This window comes from Erithacus rubecula, assembly GCF_903797595.1.
Source record: "Erithacus rubecula genome assembly, chromosome: 27".
NCBI lineage: Eukaryota > Metazoa > Chordata > Aves > Passeriformes > Muscicapidae > Erithacus > Erithacus rubecula.
Window position 1 is genome coordinate 660,464 of NC_136679.1, and position 19,466 is coordinate 679,929.

General features: G+C 57.3%; 1 protein-coding gene across 1 annotated transcript in view; it reads right to left on the bottom strand.

The window, feature by feature from the left end:
• Positions 1 to 4,953: 4,953 nt before the first annotated feature.
• Positions 4,954 to 19,466, bottom strand: part of ACE (angiotensin I converting enzyme) — a 19,238-nt gene continuing 4,725 nt past the window's right edge. The window contains exons 2-25 of the mRNA XM_079327537.1: positions 18,157 to 18,324; positions 16,978 to 17,065; positions 16,643 to 16,786; positions 15,878 to 16,069; positions 15,637 to 15,734; positions 14,949 to 15,121; positions 14,481 to 14,704; positions 13,060 to 13,204; positions 12,378 to 12,476; positions 12,067 to 12,189; positions 11,346 to 11,557; positions 10,719 to 10,855; positions 10,312 to 10,470; positions 9,827 to 9,914; positions 9,488 to 9,631; positions 9,070 to 9,261; positions 8,672 to 8,769; positions 8,246 to 8,418; positions 7,635 to 7,858; positions 7,264 to 7,408; positions 6,971 to 7,069; positions 6,454 to 6,576; positions 5,741 to 5,928; positions 4,954 to 5,580 (exon numbers count right to left, since the gene is read on the bottom strand). Coding sequence (XP_079183663.1) covers positions 5,393 to 5,580; positions 5,741 to 5,928; positions 6,454 to 6,576; positions 6,971 to 7,069; positions 7,264 to 7,408; positions 7,635 to 7,858; positions 8,246 to 8,418; positions 8,672 to 8,769; positions 9,070 to 9,261; positions 9,488 to 9,631; positions 9,827 to 9,914; positions 10,312 to 10,470; positions 10,719 to 10,855; positions 11,346 to 11,557; positions 12,067 to 12,189; positions 12,378 to 12,476; positions 13,060 to 13,204; positions 14,481 to 14,704; positions 14,949 to 15,121; positions 15,637 to 15,734; positions 15,878 to 16,069; positions 16,643 to 16,786; positions 16,978 to 17,065; positions 18,157 to 18,324 — 3,624 coding nt within the window. The 3' untranslated portion in view covers positions 4,954 to 5,392. The remainder of the gene's footprint in view (positions 5,581 to 5,740; positions 5,929 to 6,453; positions 6,577 to 6,970; positions 7,070 to 7,263; positions 7,409 to 7,634; positions 7,859 to 8,245; positions 8,419 to 8,671; positions 8,770 to 9,069; positions 9,262 to 9,487; positions 9,632 to 9,826; positions 9,915 to 10,311; positions 10,471 to 10,718; positions 10,856 to 11,345; positions 11,558 to 12,066; positions 12,190 to 12,377; positions 12,477 to 13,059; positions 13,205 to 14,480; positions 14,705 to 14,948; positions 15,122 to 15,636; positions 15,735 to 15,877; positions 16,070 to 16,642; positions 16,787 to 16,977; positions 17,066 to 18,156; positions 18,325 to 19,466) is intronic.

Consider the following 19,466-nt stretch of genomic DNA (forward strand, 5'->3'; position numbering starts at 1 on the left):
TGCTTCCTGTCCCTGGGCCAGCAATGCAAGTGGCTGAGGCAGGTGCCCTTCCAGGCCCATTTCAGATCCTCAGTGCTGTTTTTATCTCCATCTCTCTGAGAAGTCAGCCTTCCCTAACGTAGAAAAACTTGTTCTATTGTTGAAGAGGGTGAAAAACCCATTATCTCCCCCCATCCACTCTGCACACTGCCTCTGCCATGATTTACTGCGAGTCGTGGAGGATGTTTTGCTCTATATTACACAGATGCAGCTTAATAGCATGGGGGAGGGAGAGGGACACAGAGTCCAGACTCCTGCCTTCTCTGTTTTCTTGTTGATATACTGTGTGGCTCAAGGGAGACAGCTCTGTGCTGCAATTTCCTCTAGAAAATAGGGACATTGGTCACTTGGCCTGGTAAAACCTCTCTGAGATTCCTGGATGACCAGTTCTGCAGGGGAAAGCAAACTATTACTACTACAGCTAATATGATAGTAATTATGATTATTAATCACCAGGCAGTCAGGATTTAAGGTTGGCCTCCTGCCCTCCTCTCATCCCATAAATCAGTCCGGGATGTTCATGGGCACATCACGTGCACAGGGATGTGTCTGACAGAAGGGGCACGTGCCAGCTCAGAGCCCTTCTGGGGGTCCCCAGAGTGGGGGCTCTGGGCATGGGGAGGGCTCAGCCCCTCTGCAGTGACCCCACAAAGGCTGCTCCTGCTCCAGGCACAGCAGTGGGGCCTCTTTGGTCCCACTCCTCCAACCAGGGGTCTCGTTCCAGCCTCTCTCAGCATCCCTCCTCCCCACACAGCCCTTGCATGTGGAGTTGGCTCGTGTCATTCTCCCCCAGGTCATTGTTCACCAGGCTCCAGGAGCCTCCCGTGGTCCCCTCACAGCTCCCCTGTCCCCCCAGGGCACCCCTGCAGAGCCGGGTCATCCCTGCAGCTTCCAGCCCCTGCCCTGCCTCCCTGCCCTCTTTGGAGCACTTTATGCCCAGACTTCTTTCAATTCCTTGGGTTTTAAGCATATGTTTGTACTTAATCCTGTGCTTACATTTTATCCCAAATTGGAAAAATTGGGGTCTTTGGGCAAATTCTCCTGCTGTTCAAGTCAGCTGAAGGGCTCCCTCTAATTTAACCGAACAGTAATCCTCTCTCCCTGCCCTGCTCTCCTCCTCTTCCCTCACTCAGTTCTGCTTCTCCCCCCCTCCTCCCCCTCCTCTTCCTCCTCACTGAATGTTTTTGAGGTTTTACTCCTTTCCCCTTCTTTCTTCCTTCCCACACCCTGGGGAATCAGTGGGAATTTCCTCGTTTCCAAGGGCAAAGGAGACCTGAGTGCTTCCCAAGGGTGTCCTCCCCCTCCCTGCTCCTGGGAGTGCAGGGATTTATAATCTGTGCAGGAAATTATCACCTGCTCAGTGAGGGCTGCCCTGGGCAGGCACAGGCACATTGGGAAAGGAGGTGCATCCTTCCTGAGCTTTGGATTTGGGGTGGGAGGGATGGGAGCCCCGGCTGGGGCTTGCCAGGAGAAATGTTTGCCAACCCAGACACGACATTTCTCCACATTTCTGTAATTAGAGCCACACTGCAAACACAGCTGGGCTGTCACGGTCCCCAAAGCTGCTGCCAGCCCCCAGGACTGTCCCCAGGCACTCCTGGGTGTCCTTCTGCCTGGCATGGCTCATGCCCCTGCTTCGCCCTTCGCTTTTGGAAGATGCTCCACGGATGTGACACGGGAGGGAGGAACTGGGGCTGTAAATTTATTCTGCAGGTGGAAGGATGCTCCGTGTTCTGGCTCCTTTCTCTGCCTCACCCCTACAAATCTTGACGTATTTTTTTCAGGCTTTCACCTCCACGCTGTTTGTTTGTAAGTATAAAACAAAAATCCAAAAGAGGGTAAAATGTGCAGACAAATTGAACCCTCATCAGCCAGGCCCTGGGAGACTGCAAATCTGGGAAGGACTCAGTGACATTAAACCAAGTCATGGACGTTGTTCCCTGACAAAGCCACTTCCCACTTGTAAGTGGCAGGAAAAGCCACGGGGACTCTGCTCTGGGCCCTCTCAGTTCATGACACCCCCCCTGCATCCTGCCTGTCCTCCCTGCTCAGCAGGGGAAACTGAGGCATGGGGCAGGTGCGTGACTCACCTGCCAGGAGGATGGATGGGGCCTGCAGGCTGCAGGAACTCGTGATGCTGCAGGGAAGGGCAGGGACAGGCAGGATGCTGCTGTGGGAAGGGGGGAGCTGGCAGCTGCTGCAGCTGCTCTGGAAACTCTCCTGGGCTGGGGGGGACAGGAGCTGAGTGCCAATTCCCAGCACGTTTGGTGGGGGACAATTCTCTCCCTGTCACCTGGGGTGCCTCAGTGGGACAGTGTCAGCTCAGGGGGAGCCCTGGGGCATGGGGACAGTTCCTCAGCAGCAGTGGGGATGAATGGCCAGCCCAGCTGGCAGCCCTGGCTGATGCCCTGGTGAGGATGGCACCTCTCCCCCAGGGATGGACAGAGGGAAGGGATGTGCTTTGCTTTGGGTCTGGGCCTGTCCCCCTTGCTAGGGAGCTCTAGGGGATCCATGGGGATGAGGGGAGCCTGAACTTGCTTTGGGGGGAGAAGGAGAACATGGGGTCTTTGCCCTGAGCCCCAAATCCAGCTCTGCACCCTCAGCCCTGCAGGAGCAGAGAGGGGGAAGGATGGAGCTGGAGCCAGGGCAGGGATGGAGCTGTCCCAGTCCCAGCTCGCTGCATCCCTCCCCCAGCCCTGCTGTCCCCCAGACCCCCCAGCAGCCTGGCCCCTGTCCCTGCCCACGGTGGCCCCTCCTGGTGGCCCCAGCTGCTGCCAGCCCGTGGCTGCCGTTTCCAGGCGCTCCTTGTCCCCGGGGAAGGGGAATGTGAGGAACGCAGCCCGTGCACCCTGCCTGCTCTGCCCGGCTAAGAATAGACCTGCCTTGGCCAGGCCCCCCAGCACCAGGGGGCCGTGGGGTCTGGGGACCCCCAGCCACCTTCCTGTGGGACAATGGACCTAAAAAACCGAAAAAAATTGATTTCTCTTATGCCCAAAGGGTCCTTGTGCTGGTGAAGGGAACCAAGAGTGTTTCTTGCTTTGAATTAATGTGATTTTAAAGCAAATGTCTCTGGAAGCTCCAGGCACAGGCAGGGAGGTGCAAAGCAACCCCCCCAAGCCTCCCTTGACTCCTGAGCTCCCCTCTAAGAGTGAATTGAGGGGGAATCTCCTCCTTTCTTCTGCTTTTGCATTTCTTTTTTCTCCTTGGGGAGTGATTTCGCTGAGCCTCCTAATTTCAGCTGCAAGCATGATGCAGAAGCCAGAAGGCAGCAAAATCTCTCCAGATGTTATCACAACAGGGAAGGGAAATCATCCTGGGTCTGGAGCTGTGGTGTAAAACGCTGCTGCCGGCTTGGCAGAGCCCTGGGGTGCCAGCCAGCCCTCAGAGCTTCACCTGGGACCCCCATCTCAGCCAGGAGGCTCCAGGTGGGACCTGCAGCTCCCCTGGCTGGAGCGGGCAGAGCCTCGTGTCCAGCCCATCTGCTGCTGCCCTTTGCACTGGTGTCCGAGCCCATCCCATCTGCTCTGTGGACCTTGACCCGTGTGCAGGGCTGGCTGCAGCCCAGCCCCACCTGCTGCACACAGCCTGGACCTGGGCTCTGCCTTCTGCATGGCTTGGGCTGGCTGTCTGTCTGTCTGTCTGTCTGCCTCTGGCACAGCTCGGCGCACCCATCACCCACCCTGTGTCCACGGCAGCACAAACTCAGCTCCTGGGTGGATTCTCTGATGTCTGCCTAGGGCTGCGTGTATGTTGCAGTCCCTGAGTGACAGTGTTCAGCGGGGCTCTTTTTTATTTTATTATTTTTTTTAATCCTCTTCTCCAGAAAGCAATTTTCATGAAACTTGCAGGATCTTGATGATCTCGGAGACCTCTTTTCCTCCACTAATAGGGCAGAAAGGAGTCAAGGAGCTCAAAATTACCAGTGAGGAGCTGAGCTGGATGGTGCACACCTGCACCAGCCTGATTTCCCGGGCTGAAAATACCCTTGGCTTCCAGCTCAGCTCTCCCCGTGGCAGGTCTGTGCTCCTGCTGGAGGGGGAGAGGGAGCCTGGTGTGCCGGGATGCAGAGCAGATGCAGGAGGATGGGGGAGGGAAGGACACCGTGTTTGGGGTGGGGGCTCCCCCCAAGGCCGGGGTACCCCCTCCCCGGGCTGCTGTGCTCCAGGAGGATGGAGAGCAAACAAACACCGAGACACCTGCTCCTCTGGCAGGTGCAGCTGAGCTCCCAGGCTCGGCTCAGGGGCGAGACAGGACCGAGGGCAGAGGGCAGAGGATGGGAGAGGGACGGGGGGATCATCCAGATCCCCTCATTTCCCCTGCTGCTCCAGCCCGCAGCAGATCACAGCTCTTTAAGGCTGCAATAATCCCCAGCCTGGGATTAGTTTTGCACCTAATCACTGCAGAACAAATACGAAGTTTTATTTACAGAAGCAGAAGAAAGACGATGCCGGGGATGGGGAGGACGGGGGTGGGGGGGCCGGGAGCTCGGCTGATCCCAAGATAATCAGGAGCTGCAGGGCAGGAGGGATCGCTGCCCTGGACCCCCCTCCCGGCTCTTACATAAACGTGTCAGCGAGTGCTGGAGTCGCAGCACCCGGGGGCTCCAGCCTGGCCCCAGCCTGGCTTGGGGATCCCCCAGCTCTTTGAACAGGTCCTGTCTGGGCTTTGGGGGTCCCTGCCCTGGCTCAGCCCCTCCCTTAGGCGTGTGCAGCGCTGTGAACCCACGGGCTGTCAGCCCTGATGGGAGCTGATTCCGGGGAGGATGGAGATGCTGCAGAGGGATGCTGATCTTTCAGATGGGGAGGGGGAAGCTGGCTGCTGCAGAGGTTTGTGTTTGCACTGCGTTGGGGTGGCAGCTCTCCTGTTCCACTGAGACCCCAGCCCGCCTGCAAGAAGAAGCTGAGCTTCTGCTCCAAGGGTGACAAGACATAGGTTTATTTTTCATCCATGCAAGCGAACAGCCTGGAAGCAGGCAAACCAGAATGTGCTCCATCCCTCCCCAGACTGTCCTCTGTCACTCAGGTCTCTGTGGCTTTGCCCACAGAGCAGAATTGGCTGGTGGGTGACCAGGCTGGACCAGCTCCAGCCCTGGGCACAGGGGCAGTTTGTGACGGCTCCGTGCCTGCCGGAGCCTCAACTCCTCTTTCCCCTGATTCAGACACTGACAAATAAATAGCTCTTCTCTGCTCTGGCTCTTTGCATAGTGGAAAGGAATGTCTGACCTGATAGGAGAGAGGAATCCTGGGCTGTGGAGAGCCATGGCTTCCTTGGCAAGTGTGCCCATGACACGGCTGCCAGCCCGGCCCCGTGCCCATGCTTGCACCCTGTCTGTGCTGCCCTGCTGGTGGCTGCCTTATTTCAGTTCCATTTCTGAGCTGGATTTGAAGGCCTTTCTCCTGGCTGAGAAGAATTTGACACCCAAGAAGATGGTGGTGATGAGGAAGACGAGTGCCAGGGCAAGCAGAACCCAGCCACCTGCTGTGGCTTGACTTTTGGTCAGGGACATTCCCAGGAAATCGGTTTTGCTGGAGTCATCTTGGGCTGGAAAAGAGAGAAGTGAGAGACATGGTTGTTGCTGGGGGCTCTGGGCTGTGGTGTGTTGTTCCACGAGGAATCAAGGAGAAGCATCCAAACCCCCTGTGGTTTTTGGGATGGCCAAGGGGCAAGGAGAGAGCTCCGTTCCATTCTGAGCCCTGCATACCTGTGTAAGGAGCCCAGCTGTACTCGGGCCAGCCCAGCACCTCCCCGTTCTCGGTGTTCTTTTTCTCCAGCCACATCATGAGAGGCTCAAAGTAGCTCATCAGGGCCTCTGCAGACATGTTGGGCTGGCCAGTGATGAGCTGCATGGCTTCGGGCCACGGCTTGCTGAAACCCAGCTTCAGGGCATCCCTGTGGCAGGAGAAATCAGCTCATGTGTGTTCCCCATCACCCTCCTGGCTGCCAGACCCTCCCTTTCCCTTGGGGCTCTGGCTGCCAGCACCCCTGGGTACAGTCTGAGCCCCCAGCAGTGTAGGGCTGCCAGCCTGGGGCACAGGGAAGGACATTTATCCTGGGGGGAAGAGGGGTTTGCATGGATTAAAACCCTCCAGTGGATTCAGCCTGATATAGAGCAGTCCCTGGGTGAAACGGTTAAATTTGCAGGTGCTTTCCTTGAAGCAAGGAGGGTGTTTTCCCTAAGGAACTGGGGGCTGGGAGGAGGAGGAGGAGGAGGAGGGAGCCTTCCCCCTGCCAGGACCTAGCTACCATCTAGTGGCTGCTTTTGCAATCACAGCCCCAGCGCCCAGCCCAGGTGTCCTGCCCCAGGTCTGGGATGGGAGGGGTCACCAGGGGCCGTGTTGCCTCCTGGCTTGCTGGGCTGCCTTTAAGGTATTTGGGGATGTAGATGCCTCGGCTTTACCCTGCCCACACACCTACCCCAAGATCTTCCCGGCCTTCTCGGACTGGTAGATGTCACAGGTGTGCAGGGGACCCTTGTGCTCACTTGCATTACAGAGTGCCTGGTGGAACTGGAACTGGATCACGAAGCTGACAAAGTACCTGGTGGAGAGGATGAGGAGATGGGAATGGACCCTCCCAGTGCCTGTGCAAGAGAGGACAAGGCTCCCCTCCTTGTCTCATTGCACCCTCCCAGCCTGGGGGAGCATCACTGGCTTTGGAGCTACACCTGCTCCAGCTCAGCTCAGCCTGCTGAGGCCACTTCTCCCATAATGTGTTTTATGTTTGTCAGAGAGGATGAGCTCATCTTCCTTGGATAGGGAGAAATTCTCCTAAATCCAGATTTCTTCCGTGGAGCTCTGTCAGGGTCTCTGGAGCTGCCCAGCCCATCCAGGATGGTACCACCAGCCATGGAAAAAGGTGTCATCACTGGCATCTGACCTGGGATCCTGCTTCTATGGCCCAGCGGTGTCCCTCGTGCCCCAGCCCTGCTCACCTAATGTAAGGGACGTTGGCAGGGATGTGGAACTTTGCCCCAGGATCAAAGTCATCTTCAGACCTCAGCACTGGTGGGCACAAGCCCTGGTACTTTATCCTGGGTAAGAGAGGGAGAGTCAGGCCAGCTGGGGTAGGAGGAGGTGGGGTGAAGTGGGAGAGAACACAGCGGGGTGTGAGGACAGAGAGTCGTGTATCTCATCATTCCCATTGCAGCCAACTGGACACAAGGAGAAAACACCCAGCGGGATGAGAGCCAAGGGTCCCCAGACAGGGCTGTGAATTCAGTCCTACCTCAGGTTCCACCACTCCTTGTTGTACTCATCCTCCTTGATCCGGCCATCAAACACCTTCCAGCGCCACTGGTCCATGAGGTACCCGAAGGGCAGGAAGGCGATTTTGTCCAGGGCGATGCTCATCAGGTAGTTAATGTCACTTTCTGCCCGGGGAGTGGAGATGTGAGCAAGACAGTGCTGACCCCCCCCCCCCTCCCTCTGTGGGTCATTCTGCCCCAGAACTGGGTGTCCCCAGTGTCCCCTCCATGCATGCAAGGGTGCCACGCATGTTCCTGAGCCTCTCAACCTTGCCCAGCCCCTCCCGACCGTTGGCATTTCCAGCTCTTCCCATCAGCATCCCCACGTTTGCTGCGTGGCCCTGCAGCTCACCATAGTTTTCCGTGACTTGCTCCAGCAGGTTGATGCTGTGCAGGTGTTTGGGGGTGGACACAGACAAGGCCATGACGTCCCCCACGGCCTCGTGGAAGCCGGGGTTGGCGCCGTCACGGAAGGGCACGGGCTGCTCCTTGTACTGCAGGAAATACTGCACGTGGCCCATCTCGTGGTGCACCGTGATCAGGTCGTCCATGTTCACCACGGTGCACTGCTTGATCCTGGAGCAGGACACGAGGGGTGGGAGAAGGGAGGGCGTGAAAACCTCCAGGAACCATCACACCCCCTTGAGCCATTTTTCCTTTCTATGTGCCCCCTCTGCCCACATCTGATGCCAGGCCAGGCTGGCTCTGCTCCACTGGGTTGGTCTCTTCCTCCTCCTGCACCTCTTGTGGTCCTGCCCATTCCCTGTCCCTGTTCCTCAGCTTTTCCCTTCTCCAGAGCAGAGCAGGGAGTGAAGGGCTGCCCTCCATCCACCACGGGGACTCCTGCAAGTGCCATATTGGGGTGCCAGAGCCACAGAGCAAGATTCACTGTGGTGGCATCAATCCTTTCTCTATGCAGACACTTCTTGCCCCAGCACCACACCAGCAGGGCTGCCCTGGCACCTGAAGTCCTTGCGGTTGTAGAAGTCCCAGGCCGAGGCGTGGCACACCACCTCCCGCCCGTCCGACGGCTTCTCGATCATGGACTCGTTCCAGAACTCCTGTGGCATCGGGAGCAGCCCCAGGGAGGTGAAGAAACGGTCTGACTCCTCGAACATTTTCTTGGGTGTCCAGCCCTGGGCAAAGAGCAGAGCCCTGGTGAGGGGCAGTGGAAGGATGGGAGGAGAGGGGGAGCCTTGTTCTGAGCTAGACTCAGAACTCAGCTAGACTCAGCTAGACCTGGATCCAGGTCTTGGCATATAAAGGTAGGGAGAATACAGATGGATTTTTTTGGCAATATTAGAGCATTTGGCAAAGTGGGTGGTGGCAAGAGCCAAAGGTTGCTGTGTCCCAAGGGGCTTCCCCAGAGCAGCCTGGAAAAACACTGACCTGCTTTTTCATGGCCGGGGTGGCATCCACCTTGGTGGCATCGGGGTAAGGTATGACCAGGTCGAAAATGTTGGACCACGACTGAGCCCACATGTTACCTGGGAAGCACAGAAGGATGGCACGTGTCAGGAGGGACACAGGGACAGGACAGCAACCAGTTCCTGCCTCCTCCTGCCTGGTGCCTGCCCTGGCAATAAAGTCAGTGCAGGCAGGAGCCCAACCATGCAAGAGAATTCAAATCCCTCTGAGCCCTGCCCTGAGGCACGTTGACCTCTACAGATCCATCCCAGGGGACCTTTTCCCTTCAGCCAGAGCTGGAGAGAGAGCAGACTTAGCTCTTGGCATGGCCCAGAGACAGCCATAGCTGCAGGGAGACACAGCAGAGGCAGAGCCCTTACCCAGCAGGTGGGCAGGGATGGGACCCCGCAGGTTTATGTGCTCTGCACCATATTTCTTGTAGAGGGCTCGGCGGACGTAGGCGTGCAGGTTGAGGTACAGGGGCTGCAGCTGCAGGTACAGCCTCTCCAGATCCTCCTCAAAGGTGGATGTCTCATACAGGGATCTCCAGTAGTCCCCGTTGTCTTTGTAGCCTGTGGCAGGGCAAGAGCAGAACTGTCAGACACTGTCCTTCTTGGGCAGGACTCTGCCTTGCTGCTCAGACTCTCCAGGTCCCTTCGTGTCTGTGAGAGAATGGATCTCCTGGCAGATAGTGAGGCCTCCACACCCTCAGGACTTGGACTTGCATTGGATGGAGAGCCCAGTGCTCTGCTCACAGGGGTCTAGGGCCGAGGTGGGCACAGGGCAGCAGGCACTGACCATTGAGTGTGGCTGCCTTGTTGCTCAGTTCCACATATCGCTTGTAGTTGTTCCTCATCTTCTTGCCCGACGCGTCCCGCCAGCCCTTCCAGGCAAAGAGGAGCTCGTTGTAGTCCCGAGAGGTGGCCATGGTGTCTGTGAGATCTAAGAGACAGCAGTGGAGCCACTGTTGGATGGGCTGAGCAGGCTGGCCAATGCTTGCATACCCAGATGGCTCAGAGGCCATCACAGAGCAGCTGAACGAGCCCTTCATGGCCTTTCTTCATGCCCCCAGTTTTAAAAAATCCTCCCCTCCTGGGCCAGTGCCCGTGCCCTGCAGGACACCCTGCTAGATCTTACCAGGGTCCAGTGGCTGACAGATTTTGTTCTCTCTGCAGACCTTGGCCACGCTGTACGTGGTCTCCATATCAGAGAGGAGGGTGTTATACTGCAAAGGAAATCAGAGTATCCAAACTGGTCATCCCTGCTCCTGATATTGGAGGATGTCCCAGCCCATCGAGGTTTATGGGTGTTTTACTCTGGTCCCTTCCGAGGTCAAGTGTGACCCCAATGGAGACAACATGGAGTCAAAACAAGGGGGCCTGGGGCCAACAAGCCATTGTCACCCAAACATCCAGGCCCCAGTGATGCTGGGCTAGGCAACCTTTGGGCAGGAAACCCTGAAGACAAGGATTTTGGCTTTGTGTGGAAGGCACCAAGCTCTCACCTTTCTCAAGCAGATGTGTCTGCCCAGTGGCATTTCTTAAATTTGGAGAGAAACTTGTGTCTCCACATAGGTTGATGGCAAGGGACACCCTCTCTTGCTCTGTCCCCTTCTCACTCACCTCCTTCAGCTCATCCTCAGGCAGGGCTGCCCTCTCAATGACACTCAGCTTCTTGAGGATGCGGGTGACACTCTGGTCCTGGAAATCGGAGGTGTCGAACTGCCTGGCCCTCATGCCATACTCCAGGGTGTGCTTGGACATGGCCAAGTTCTTCTCCAGCTACAATGAGAGAAGAAAAGTCACTCTGGGGGGAAGACAGGCACCACCAGAAACACCACGTGCTGTCAGCCTCCCCACAGCTGCCTTTGTGGGTTTCCAAGGAAAAGGCACCTCCCAGGTGAGAGTGCTGTCCCTTTATGAGGAGCAGAGGTTGCCCTGGTTTTCAGAGCCCTGTGGAACGTGCCCTGGGTACCAGCTGCCTTCCCTGGCTCTTGGCTCTCCCTGCACAGCCCAGCTCAGTCCCTTACCATGACCTCCTTGTTGTGGTCGGTGATGTTGGTGTTGTAGACCCAGGATGCCTCCGTGTAGGCTTCCCACACTTCCTCAGCTGTCCTGTTGTACTCGGACAAGAACTCCTTAGCTTGTGCCTCATCTGCTATTTTGTCTGGAGGAGGAAATAAATGGGGGAAGAGAGAAGAAATGTTGGGAGAGTTGCAAGAGCACTATCCCATGGAAAAGCCATAGTTAAGCTTTTCTCAGAACTGCAGGTCCATTGAAGGAAGCCACAACGTGGGAGCAGGCTGAGCTGGGAAAGGGGGAAAGAGATGCTTTGCTGGGGTGTCCCACTGGACAGAGGATGGGATGACAGGACAAGCTGCATGCCCTAGACTCTCCCACATGAGCACAAAGGACACAACTGAGAAGAGAAACTCTTCACACCATGACTGGTGACTACACAGCTTCAGACAATGGCACTTTCCTCCTGGGAACAAACACCCCATGGGACTGCACTGGAGCTGGCTATTTCTCTTTGCTGGTTTGGGGACCACCCCACCCACAGCACAGACCTCCCTCTGCTTCTGCCTGTGGATGAATGATGTCCCGTGGGACCCCTCCTGACCCTCCCCAGCCCCAGGATGGAGCTGCAGCCTCACCAATGCCTTCAGGGTAGCCTTCAGGGACAGGGGGACGCCAGTCGAACTCGGGCCAGCCCAGCACCTCCTTGGTCTCGTTGTTCTTGTCCTGAAGCCACTTGGTGACAGGGTTGAAATATTCCAGAAGGGGACCAGCATCCATCTGAGCCTTGCCAGTGAGGTTGAAGAGGATATCCTGCCACGACACCGAGGACCCGACTTTCAACACTTCCCTGCAGAGGAGCAGAACAGCAAGAGCCAGCATGAGGCCAGGGCTGGATGGGAGAGAAGCACTGATGGTATCCCAGCAGCTTAAGGGTTGAAGAGGCTGTTCCTGAGTGGGACATGAACCTGAGAGCTGCCTCAGAAGATTCCCTGTCACACACTCATGCATTTAACACCCAGGGAATCACCAGCTGTGCTTTGGTGACCTCTTGTCTGGGCAGGAGCTCATGGCTGGGACAACAGCAGTACTCTGGTGAGGACCACTCACCCCACACCAGTGTTTAGAAGTATTTCCATCCATCCATCCATCCATCCATCCATCCATCCATCCATCCATCCATCCATCCATCCATCCGCAAAGCTATTTCTCCAGTTCACTTGTCCTTCCTTCCTTCCTTCCTTCCTTCCTTCCTTCCTTCCTTCCTTCCTTCCTTCCTTCCTTCCTTCCTTCCTTCCTTCGCACACCATCAGTACACATCTGCCCATGGTGATTTTCCTGACCCTCCTCTGTCCCCACCTGAGTTTGTCTCCAGCCTCTTTGGACCTGTAGATGTCACAGGTGTGCAGGGGACCGGTGTGGTTGGCTGCCTCACACAGAGCCTTGTGAAATTGGAACTGGAGGATGAAGCTCACAAAGTACCTGCCAAGGAAGCCCATGAAGGTCAGTGACAGGGGGAAGCAGACAAGCCCAAGAGCTGAGCCAACCATTTGTGGTCCCAAGTGTTGGGAGATCTTGAGCAGGAGTAGCACAGGACAATCCCTGCCCCCAGAGGTGATCCCCCACCCACTGCACCCCAACCTTGGTCCCCTGGCCAACACCTCCTCTACCTGATGTAAGGAGTGTTCCCTGGGATGTGGTACTTTGCTCCAGGGTCAAAGTGGCTTTCATTCCTTGGAACTGGAGCACAGATCCCCTGGTATTTGGTTCTGTGGACAACAGAGAACAGCAGCATTAGCATGGGAATAATAAGGGATCCAAAGGATCTTGTCAAAGAATGGGAAGGCTTGGCACAGTGCTGAAGAAATCTGCACAGTTAGAGCATGATTCCATGTATATCCATCCATCCATCCACCCATCCATCCACCCATCCATCCACCCATCCATCCATCCATCCATCCATCATCCATCCACCCATCCATCCACCCATCCATCCACCCATCCATCCATCCATCCATCCATCATCCATCCATCCACCCATCCATCCACCCATCCATCCATCCACCCATCCATCCACCCATCCATCCATCCATCACCCATCCATCCATCCATCCATCCACCCATCCATCCACCCATCCATCCATCCACCCATCCATCCACCCATCCATCCATCCATCACCCATCCATCCATCCATCCATCCACCCATCCATCCACCCATCCATCCATCCATCCATCCTTCCACCCATCTCCCCATTGTTCTCCCACCATCTCTGTGGCTCCTTTTATGCTCTTTCTTTCCTTCCTTGCACATCCCCAGGTTCCACTCCCCACCCCCTGGTGGCTGTGCCCACCTCAGGTACCACCAGTCGTAGTTGTAGCGGCTCGGCGGCGTGCGGCCACTGAACACGTTCCAGCGCCACTGGTCGATGAGGTAGCCAAAGGGCAGAAAGGCAATCTTCTCCAGGGCCATCTTCAGCAGGTAGTTGATATTGCTCTCTGCAAGAAACAGAAAAGAAACAAAGGGCTGCAGAGGAGTCTGCACAGACAGCACTACAGGCACCAGAATTTTAGTGGGCGAGAGGGTGGGCAGATGTGGGTGAGAAATGGGGGCAGCATTTCAACAGGTAACCCTGCTCCTGGAGAAGGCTGTGTAGGACACTTGTGCCTTTCACTGGGTGGGGACAATGGCAGTGATGAGTGTGGTGTCCCCTTGCCCTTAGCCCAGGTCTCAGAGTTAAAAGGTCTTTGGTGAGTGTAACTCTTCACAATTCCACCCTGGGGCCTCAAGGTGAGGGGGCTGTGGGGAGTTTGTTCTGCAGTCACAGCCCTGCAAAGGCTGTGATGGCTCAGACCCAGAAGCAGAGCCAGCTCTAGGACAGTCGCCACTGCATCATGAGGAGCGGGGGGTGGTGACATCTGTTTTTCCCCTCAAGGAAATGAGGGGAAGGAAGTTTGGAGACCCAGCTGAAGCTGTGGGGTCAGAGAGGGGCTGGCAGCGCTGCCCTGAGGGGCTGTTGGCTGCCACCACTGTGGTGGCCTGGCTGCCAGGGGCTGGCAAGTCAGGCAGCAGTGGCTCGAGGCAGAGACCATCTGCTTCAGTGTGTTTGTGCAGCACTGGCCTAACGCTCTTGGCTGCTGCGATTCCTTCTTGTCATAAAAGGTATTTAATGACATGGCAGGAGGATCCCGGGCTGTCCCTCCTCCGCGCAGCAGCGCCTGGGGCAGGGCTGGGACTGCTCCATCTCCTCTGCTGCCACCTGCTCTGCTCTGTGGGCTCGGGGTGTCAGCGAGGATGAGGCTCTGGACAAGCTGGGCAGTGCCAAATCCTGCCCTGCCATGCTGGCTGGCAGCCAGACACGTCTCCTGCCCTCGTGACTCTGCGTGGAAGTGCAAGGTCCACAGAGCCAGGGCTGGATGCATCTTGGCAAGGGAGGGAGGGAGGGAGGGATGCTGGAAAGGTCAAAGCCAATCAAGCACAAAAACGTTGTTTTCCAGTTTGGGCTGTGTTGGTGAAGGGAAAGGCACAGACAGGCTCTGCACAGCATCCCTCCTGCCTCAGGGGTGAAGAGGATGGAGCCATGGGCACAAGAAGGGGTTGTGCATGGACCCACAGAGACAAATAAGTTTTACCTGAACCCATGGAGAGAAGGGGGGGCAGTGCACAGACCCATACAGATGAGGAGGGGTTGTGACAGCTCTGGGCTGTATTGCCAGGCTGTGACCCACCCTGGCAGTGCCAGAACCCCACAGCTCCCCAGTGTGGCTGCCATACCTTCATCCTCAGTGGCATTGCTGAGCAGGCCGATCTCCATGAGGTGTTTGGGGGTGGACACAGAGAGGGACAGCACGTCGCCGATGGCCTCGTGGAAGCCGGGGTTGGCGCCGCTGCGGAAGGGCACGGGCTGCTCCTTGTACTGCAGGTAGTACTGGACGTGCCCCATCTCGTGGTGCACGGTGAACAGCTGCTCCATGGTCACCGACGTGCACTGCTTGATCCTGCCAGCAAAGCCAGCAGAGCCTGAGCCCGGGGGGACCCTGCTGCCTGTGCATGGGGGGGCACCCCGCAGCCCCAGAGAGGGTGGCAGCACCCCACGGGGAGAGTGGAGGGGAAGGCAGGGAGGTCACTCCAGACCTCTCCTCAGAAAGGGCTGCATTTTGGGCTGGGGGTAGCCAGGGGGTGATCCCCAAGGGGCACAGGAGGGGGTCCTGTAGCCCTGGGTCCCTGCGTGTCCCCACAGACCTGAAGTCCTTGCGGTTGTAGAAGTCCCAGGCCGAGGCGTGGCACACCACCTCCCGCCCGTCCGACGGCTTCTCGATCATGGACTCGTTCCAGAACTCCTGTGGCATCGGGAGCAGCCCCAGGGAGGTGAAGAACTCCTCCGAGACCCGGAACATGCGGGAGGCATTCCAGCCCTGGTGGCAGCAGGCAGTGGGTTATGGCTGAGGAAGGGGCTGCCTGTGCCCTGGCATCGCCTCCAGTGCTCCCCCAGGACCTTGGGATGGAGCTGAGCTGCTCCCAGGGACTGAGGTCCTGCCTCTCTCTCTGTGATGGGAAGGTCCAGCCCCAGAACTGGTGTCAACATCCCTAAGAAGCACCGAGCAATGGTGCTGGAGCTCAGCAGGGGCAGGAGAAGGGAGCAGGACTGAAACCCAGAAGTGCTTGGGGCTGTGTGATGGTGTGAACACAGCCCCAAACCTGGGGACTGGCACCAGTCCCAGTGCACTGCCCACTTTTGTCCACCTGCTGCCTCTTTGGTCCTTGCCAGAGGAAGATAATTGCTTTGTCCCTTCCCCTCCCAGACATAGATTTTCTGCTGTGCCCTATACAAATAAAAGAAACTACTCCCACAGGGTTAGTGTTGGGCCAGCCTTGGCAACATCTCCTGCATTTTCCCCCTGGTCCCCCAATGAGTCCCTGAGCCCATCACCTGCTGCACCATGGTGCTCGTGACATCAAGGTTGGGCTTCTCGGGGAAGGGGACCATCAGGTCATAGATGTTGTTCCACTGCTGAGCCCACATGTTCCCTGAGAAGATAAAACACTGGCAGTAGAGCTGGTGGCAGGTCAGAAGAGAAACACGGTGAAAACTGGCACTTGTGTGGCCTCGTGTGTGCTCCTGTGCCAGCAGCAGCTGCCCTGGGCACGGGCTGGGGAGGCTCATCTCTTACCCAGGAGGTGAGCAGGGATGGGACCCTGCAGGTTGATGTATTTGGGTCCATAGCGCTCGTACAGCTTCCTGCGGACGTAGGCATGCAGGTTGAGGTAGAGTGGCTCCAGCTGGTTGTAGATGTGCTCCAGGTCCCTCTCAAAGGAGTCTGAGTTGTACCAGGAGCGCCAGTAGCTGCCTGTATCATTGAATCCTACGGGGCACAGGAAGATCTCTGTTCCAGACCTGAAGGCTGCCCCCACTACTCATCCCCAAAAGGTGGGACCAGGGACTAGCAGCAGGATTTTCCCCTCCTCCCTAAAGTTCTGGGAAATAGAAGTTGGATGCCTGGCTGTCCATGGGGTGGGGAGAGCAGCAGGGTGTCCCAGTGCAGATCCCAGCCCTGTCCCAGCCCCGCCCTACCCTGCCCTGACCTGTCCCTGACCTGTTCCTGACCTGTTCCTGACCTGTCCCTGACCTGTCCTGCCCCGCCCTGTCCCATTCCCGCCCTACCCTGTCCCTGACCTGTCCCTGACCTGCCCCAGCCCCGCCCTACCCTGCCCTGCCCTGTCCCTGCCCTGTCCCTGCCCTGTCCCAGCCCTGCCCTGCCCTGTCCCAGCCCTGCCCTGCCCTGCCCTACCCTGCCCTGCCCTGTCCCTGCCCTATCCCTGCCCTGTCCCTGCCCTGTCCCAGCCCTGCCCTGCCCCTGTCCCAGCCCATTCCCAGCCCATTCCCTGCCCTGTCCCTGCCCTGTCCCAGCCCTGCCCAGCCCTGCCCGGCTCCGTACCGTCCATGGCGTAGGCGGCGTTGCTCAGGTTCACAAATCTCTCGTACTTGGGGCGCAGCGGGGTCCCCGCGGCGTTGTGCCAGCCCTCCCAGGCAAAGAGCAGCTTCTTGTAGCTGCGGGACGTGGCCATGATGTCCGACAGGTCTGGGACAAAGGGCACAGGTAGAACGTGAGGAGGCAAAGCGGCTCTGCAGAGGGACCGGCAGACCAAGCCCCATCCTCACCCTGGCACAATCCTGATTAACCAGCCCAGCCCACCCGGGATGTGGGGAGCAGGACCCAGGCGTGGCCGTGGGGTGCTCAGCAGCCGGCAGGAGCAGGGGCAGGGACCGTACCTGGCTCCAGATCCCAGCAGGTGCTGTCGGACGGGCACACCTTGGCCGTGGAGTAGATTTTGTCCATGTCGCTCAGGATCGTGTTGTACTGTAGGGAAGGAAAAGATGCTGTGGCTGCAAGGGGACAGGAGAAGCCTTTCAGGAGGGATCTACACACGTCCCAGCTCTGCAGTGTGTGTGTCCAGAAGGATGTGGGGAAGGACTGCTGTGTCACAAAGCACAGTTTTGGTGAGATAAGTGTGCTGTCACTCAGGATTCTGGCATGGTGGGAGCAGGGAGGCTCCTTGGGACAGACAATCCCCCCCAGCCGTGCTGCAGAGAGGGGCTGTTTGTAAAGTCAGCAGGGCTGCAGCACAGGCTGTTTGTATAAATGGGTTAAAAAACATCGAGAAGAAAAGCAGGAGGATGAGGGGGGTTTATTTCTGTGAACTTCAACAACAGCAAACAATAACAAGAGGAGGTTTCCTGGAACATTCCTGGGAAGTCCATTCCCGGGGAAGGAAATTCCTCTGCTCTGTCCCTCTCTCCACTCCCGTCCCTCTGCTCTGGCTGTGCACAGGGGGTGGCAATGGGGACAATGGTGGCTGTGGGATGGAGCTGCCCGGGGATGGCTGGGACATGAGTGATGTGCAGGGAGGAGATTGCTGCCTGTTATCTGGGAGAAGGCAGGGATGGGTTTCCTGGAAGGAACCAGGGCCGACACTTTTCCGGAAGGGATTGCATCACTGGGCTTTGCCAGGGTTTTGTTGGGAATGGCTGTCAGGGAGCTGTGTCAGGCCTGTCCCTGCCCTCATGGAGAGCAGAGTGGCTGCCAGCCTCAGCCGGGGCAGCATTTTTAAGCATGGAAATCAAAATTCAGAGAAACTGCCCTGAAAGCTGAGGACTGTGAAGGGGAAGGCTCGGGATGTCCTGAGGTGCCTATGGACACTGCCATGGGCACAGCCTGGCTGCTCTCCAGGTGATGCCCAAGACTGATCTGTGTAAGCAGGAAATCTCCAGCCCCTGCTGAGATAGCTCCAAGATAAGGCTGGCTAACAGGGCCAGAAATGTCCCCAGATCCCCTAAAGACAGCACAGTGACACCCTCCAAAATGCAACAGCTCAGCAGAAGAGTCTGGGTGCTGTGAGAAATCCCCCTAAGGCATTTCACAGCACCATGGGGGCCACACCTACCACCTACCTGCTCTCTCTCCTCTAGGGGCAGGTTGGAGGGTCCCAAGGTCTGGATGGATCCAATGATTTTCCTCAGCTGGGGGTCGCTGAAGTTATTCCATGTGCTGCTATAGAGTTCCTTGGCTTTCTTGCCCCAGAGCTCTGTGAAGTTCTGCTCCTCCAGTGACGCCTGGACCTGCACAGGGAGAGGGGACATGGGGCCTCAGGACCAGCCCTGGCACGTGCCAAGGTTTGGGGGGCAGGGACAGAGTGCTGAGGGTCTGTGGGAGTCAGAGGTGACAGGACTTGGGTGCCAGGCAGGGCTGTCCCCAGGCCATGGCACCCATGGACAGACAGACAGACAGACAGCAGTCCTGTCCATGCTCCCCATGAGCACCCACTGGGGTGGCCCCTGTTCTGGGGAGGGCTCCAGGGTCTCACAGGGGATGGGACTGCTGGAACTGGGTGTCCAGGCTGTGTGGTCAGGGTGTCTGGGTGCTCCTGCCTGGCTTTGGCATCTGCTGGACCCTGGTTTTGGAAGGAGCGCTGAGGTTTGGCTTAATTTTGTTCCTATTCCTGTTTTTTCTCACTTTCACAGAAGCACAAAAGTTAACTGTAAAGTTAAAACTATATAACATTTACCTTCCTCCTTCCTGTATGCCCTCACTATGTCTGTACACTCCTATTTCTATACATTTCTCAGCTGGTTTCTGCACCCTGTGACCTGTAAATACCACACTGGGGTTCACCCCTTTGCTCTGAGTCCACAGTTTTGGGTGTCTCACTGCCACCCAATTCCTGCCAGCTCTGACCTCCCTTCCTGGGGCCATGGGCTGGCAGTGGGGTGTTATTTAGGCAGCTGGAGCTGTGGCCCTGTTTTTGGGATGGGGTGCATTGCAGGTTGTATCCAGCCTGATCTGTGTCAGCTGTATTTTTGGGAAGCTCTGATCTTTTAAGAGTGTCCTGGCCTGGCACAGGTGGAGTGAGGTGGTGCAGAGTGCCTGGTCAGTGTCCATGTGCTGTCCTGGTGTGATTTATGGAGCTCATTAGCTGTGACTTCTGGCATTTCTAGCCTGCTCCAACACGCCTGGTTTGTTTTATTTTAATCTTCACATTCCCTGAGCAGGCAGCAGGGAAGGAAGGGAGTTGTGGAGTGGCAGAGTTGGAGGCTGCCTGGGGCAGATACCCAGCAGCTGTGGGACATGGGGGTGGGAATGAAACAATGCAAGGTGCCCTGGCTGCCCAGCCCCTCTCCCAGTGCTTCCCTGGACATCCCAGTGCCCACAGCAGCACTGCTGGCAACTGGCCCCAGTGCCCAACCAGCCAGGCCACGCCAGC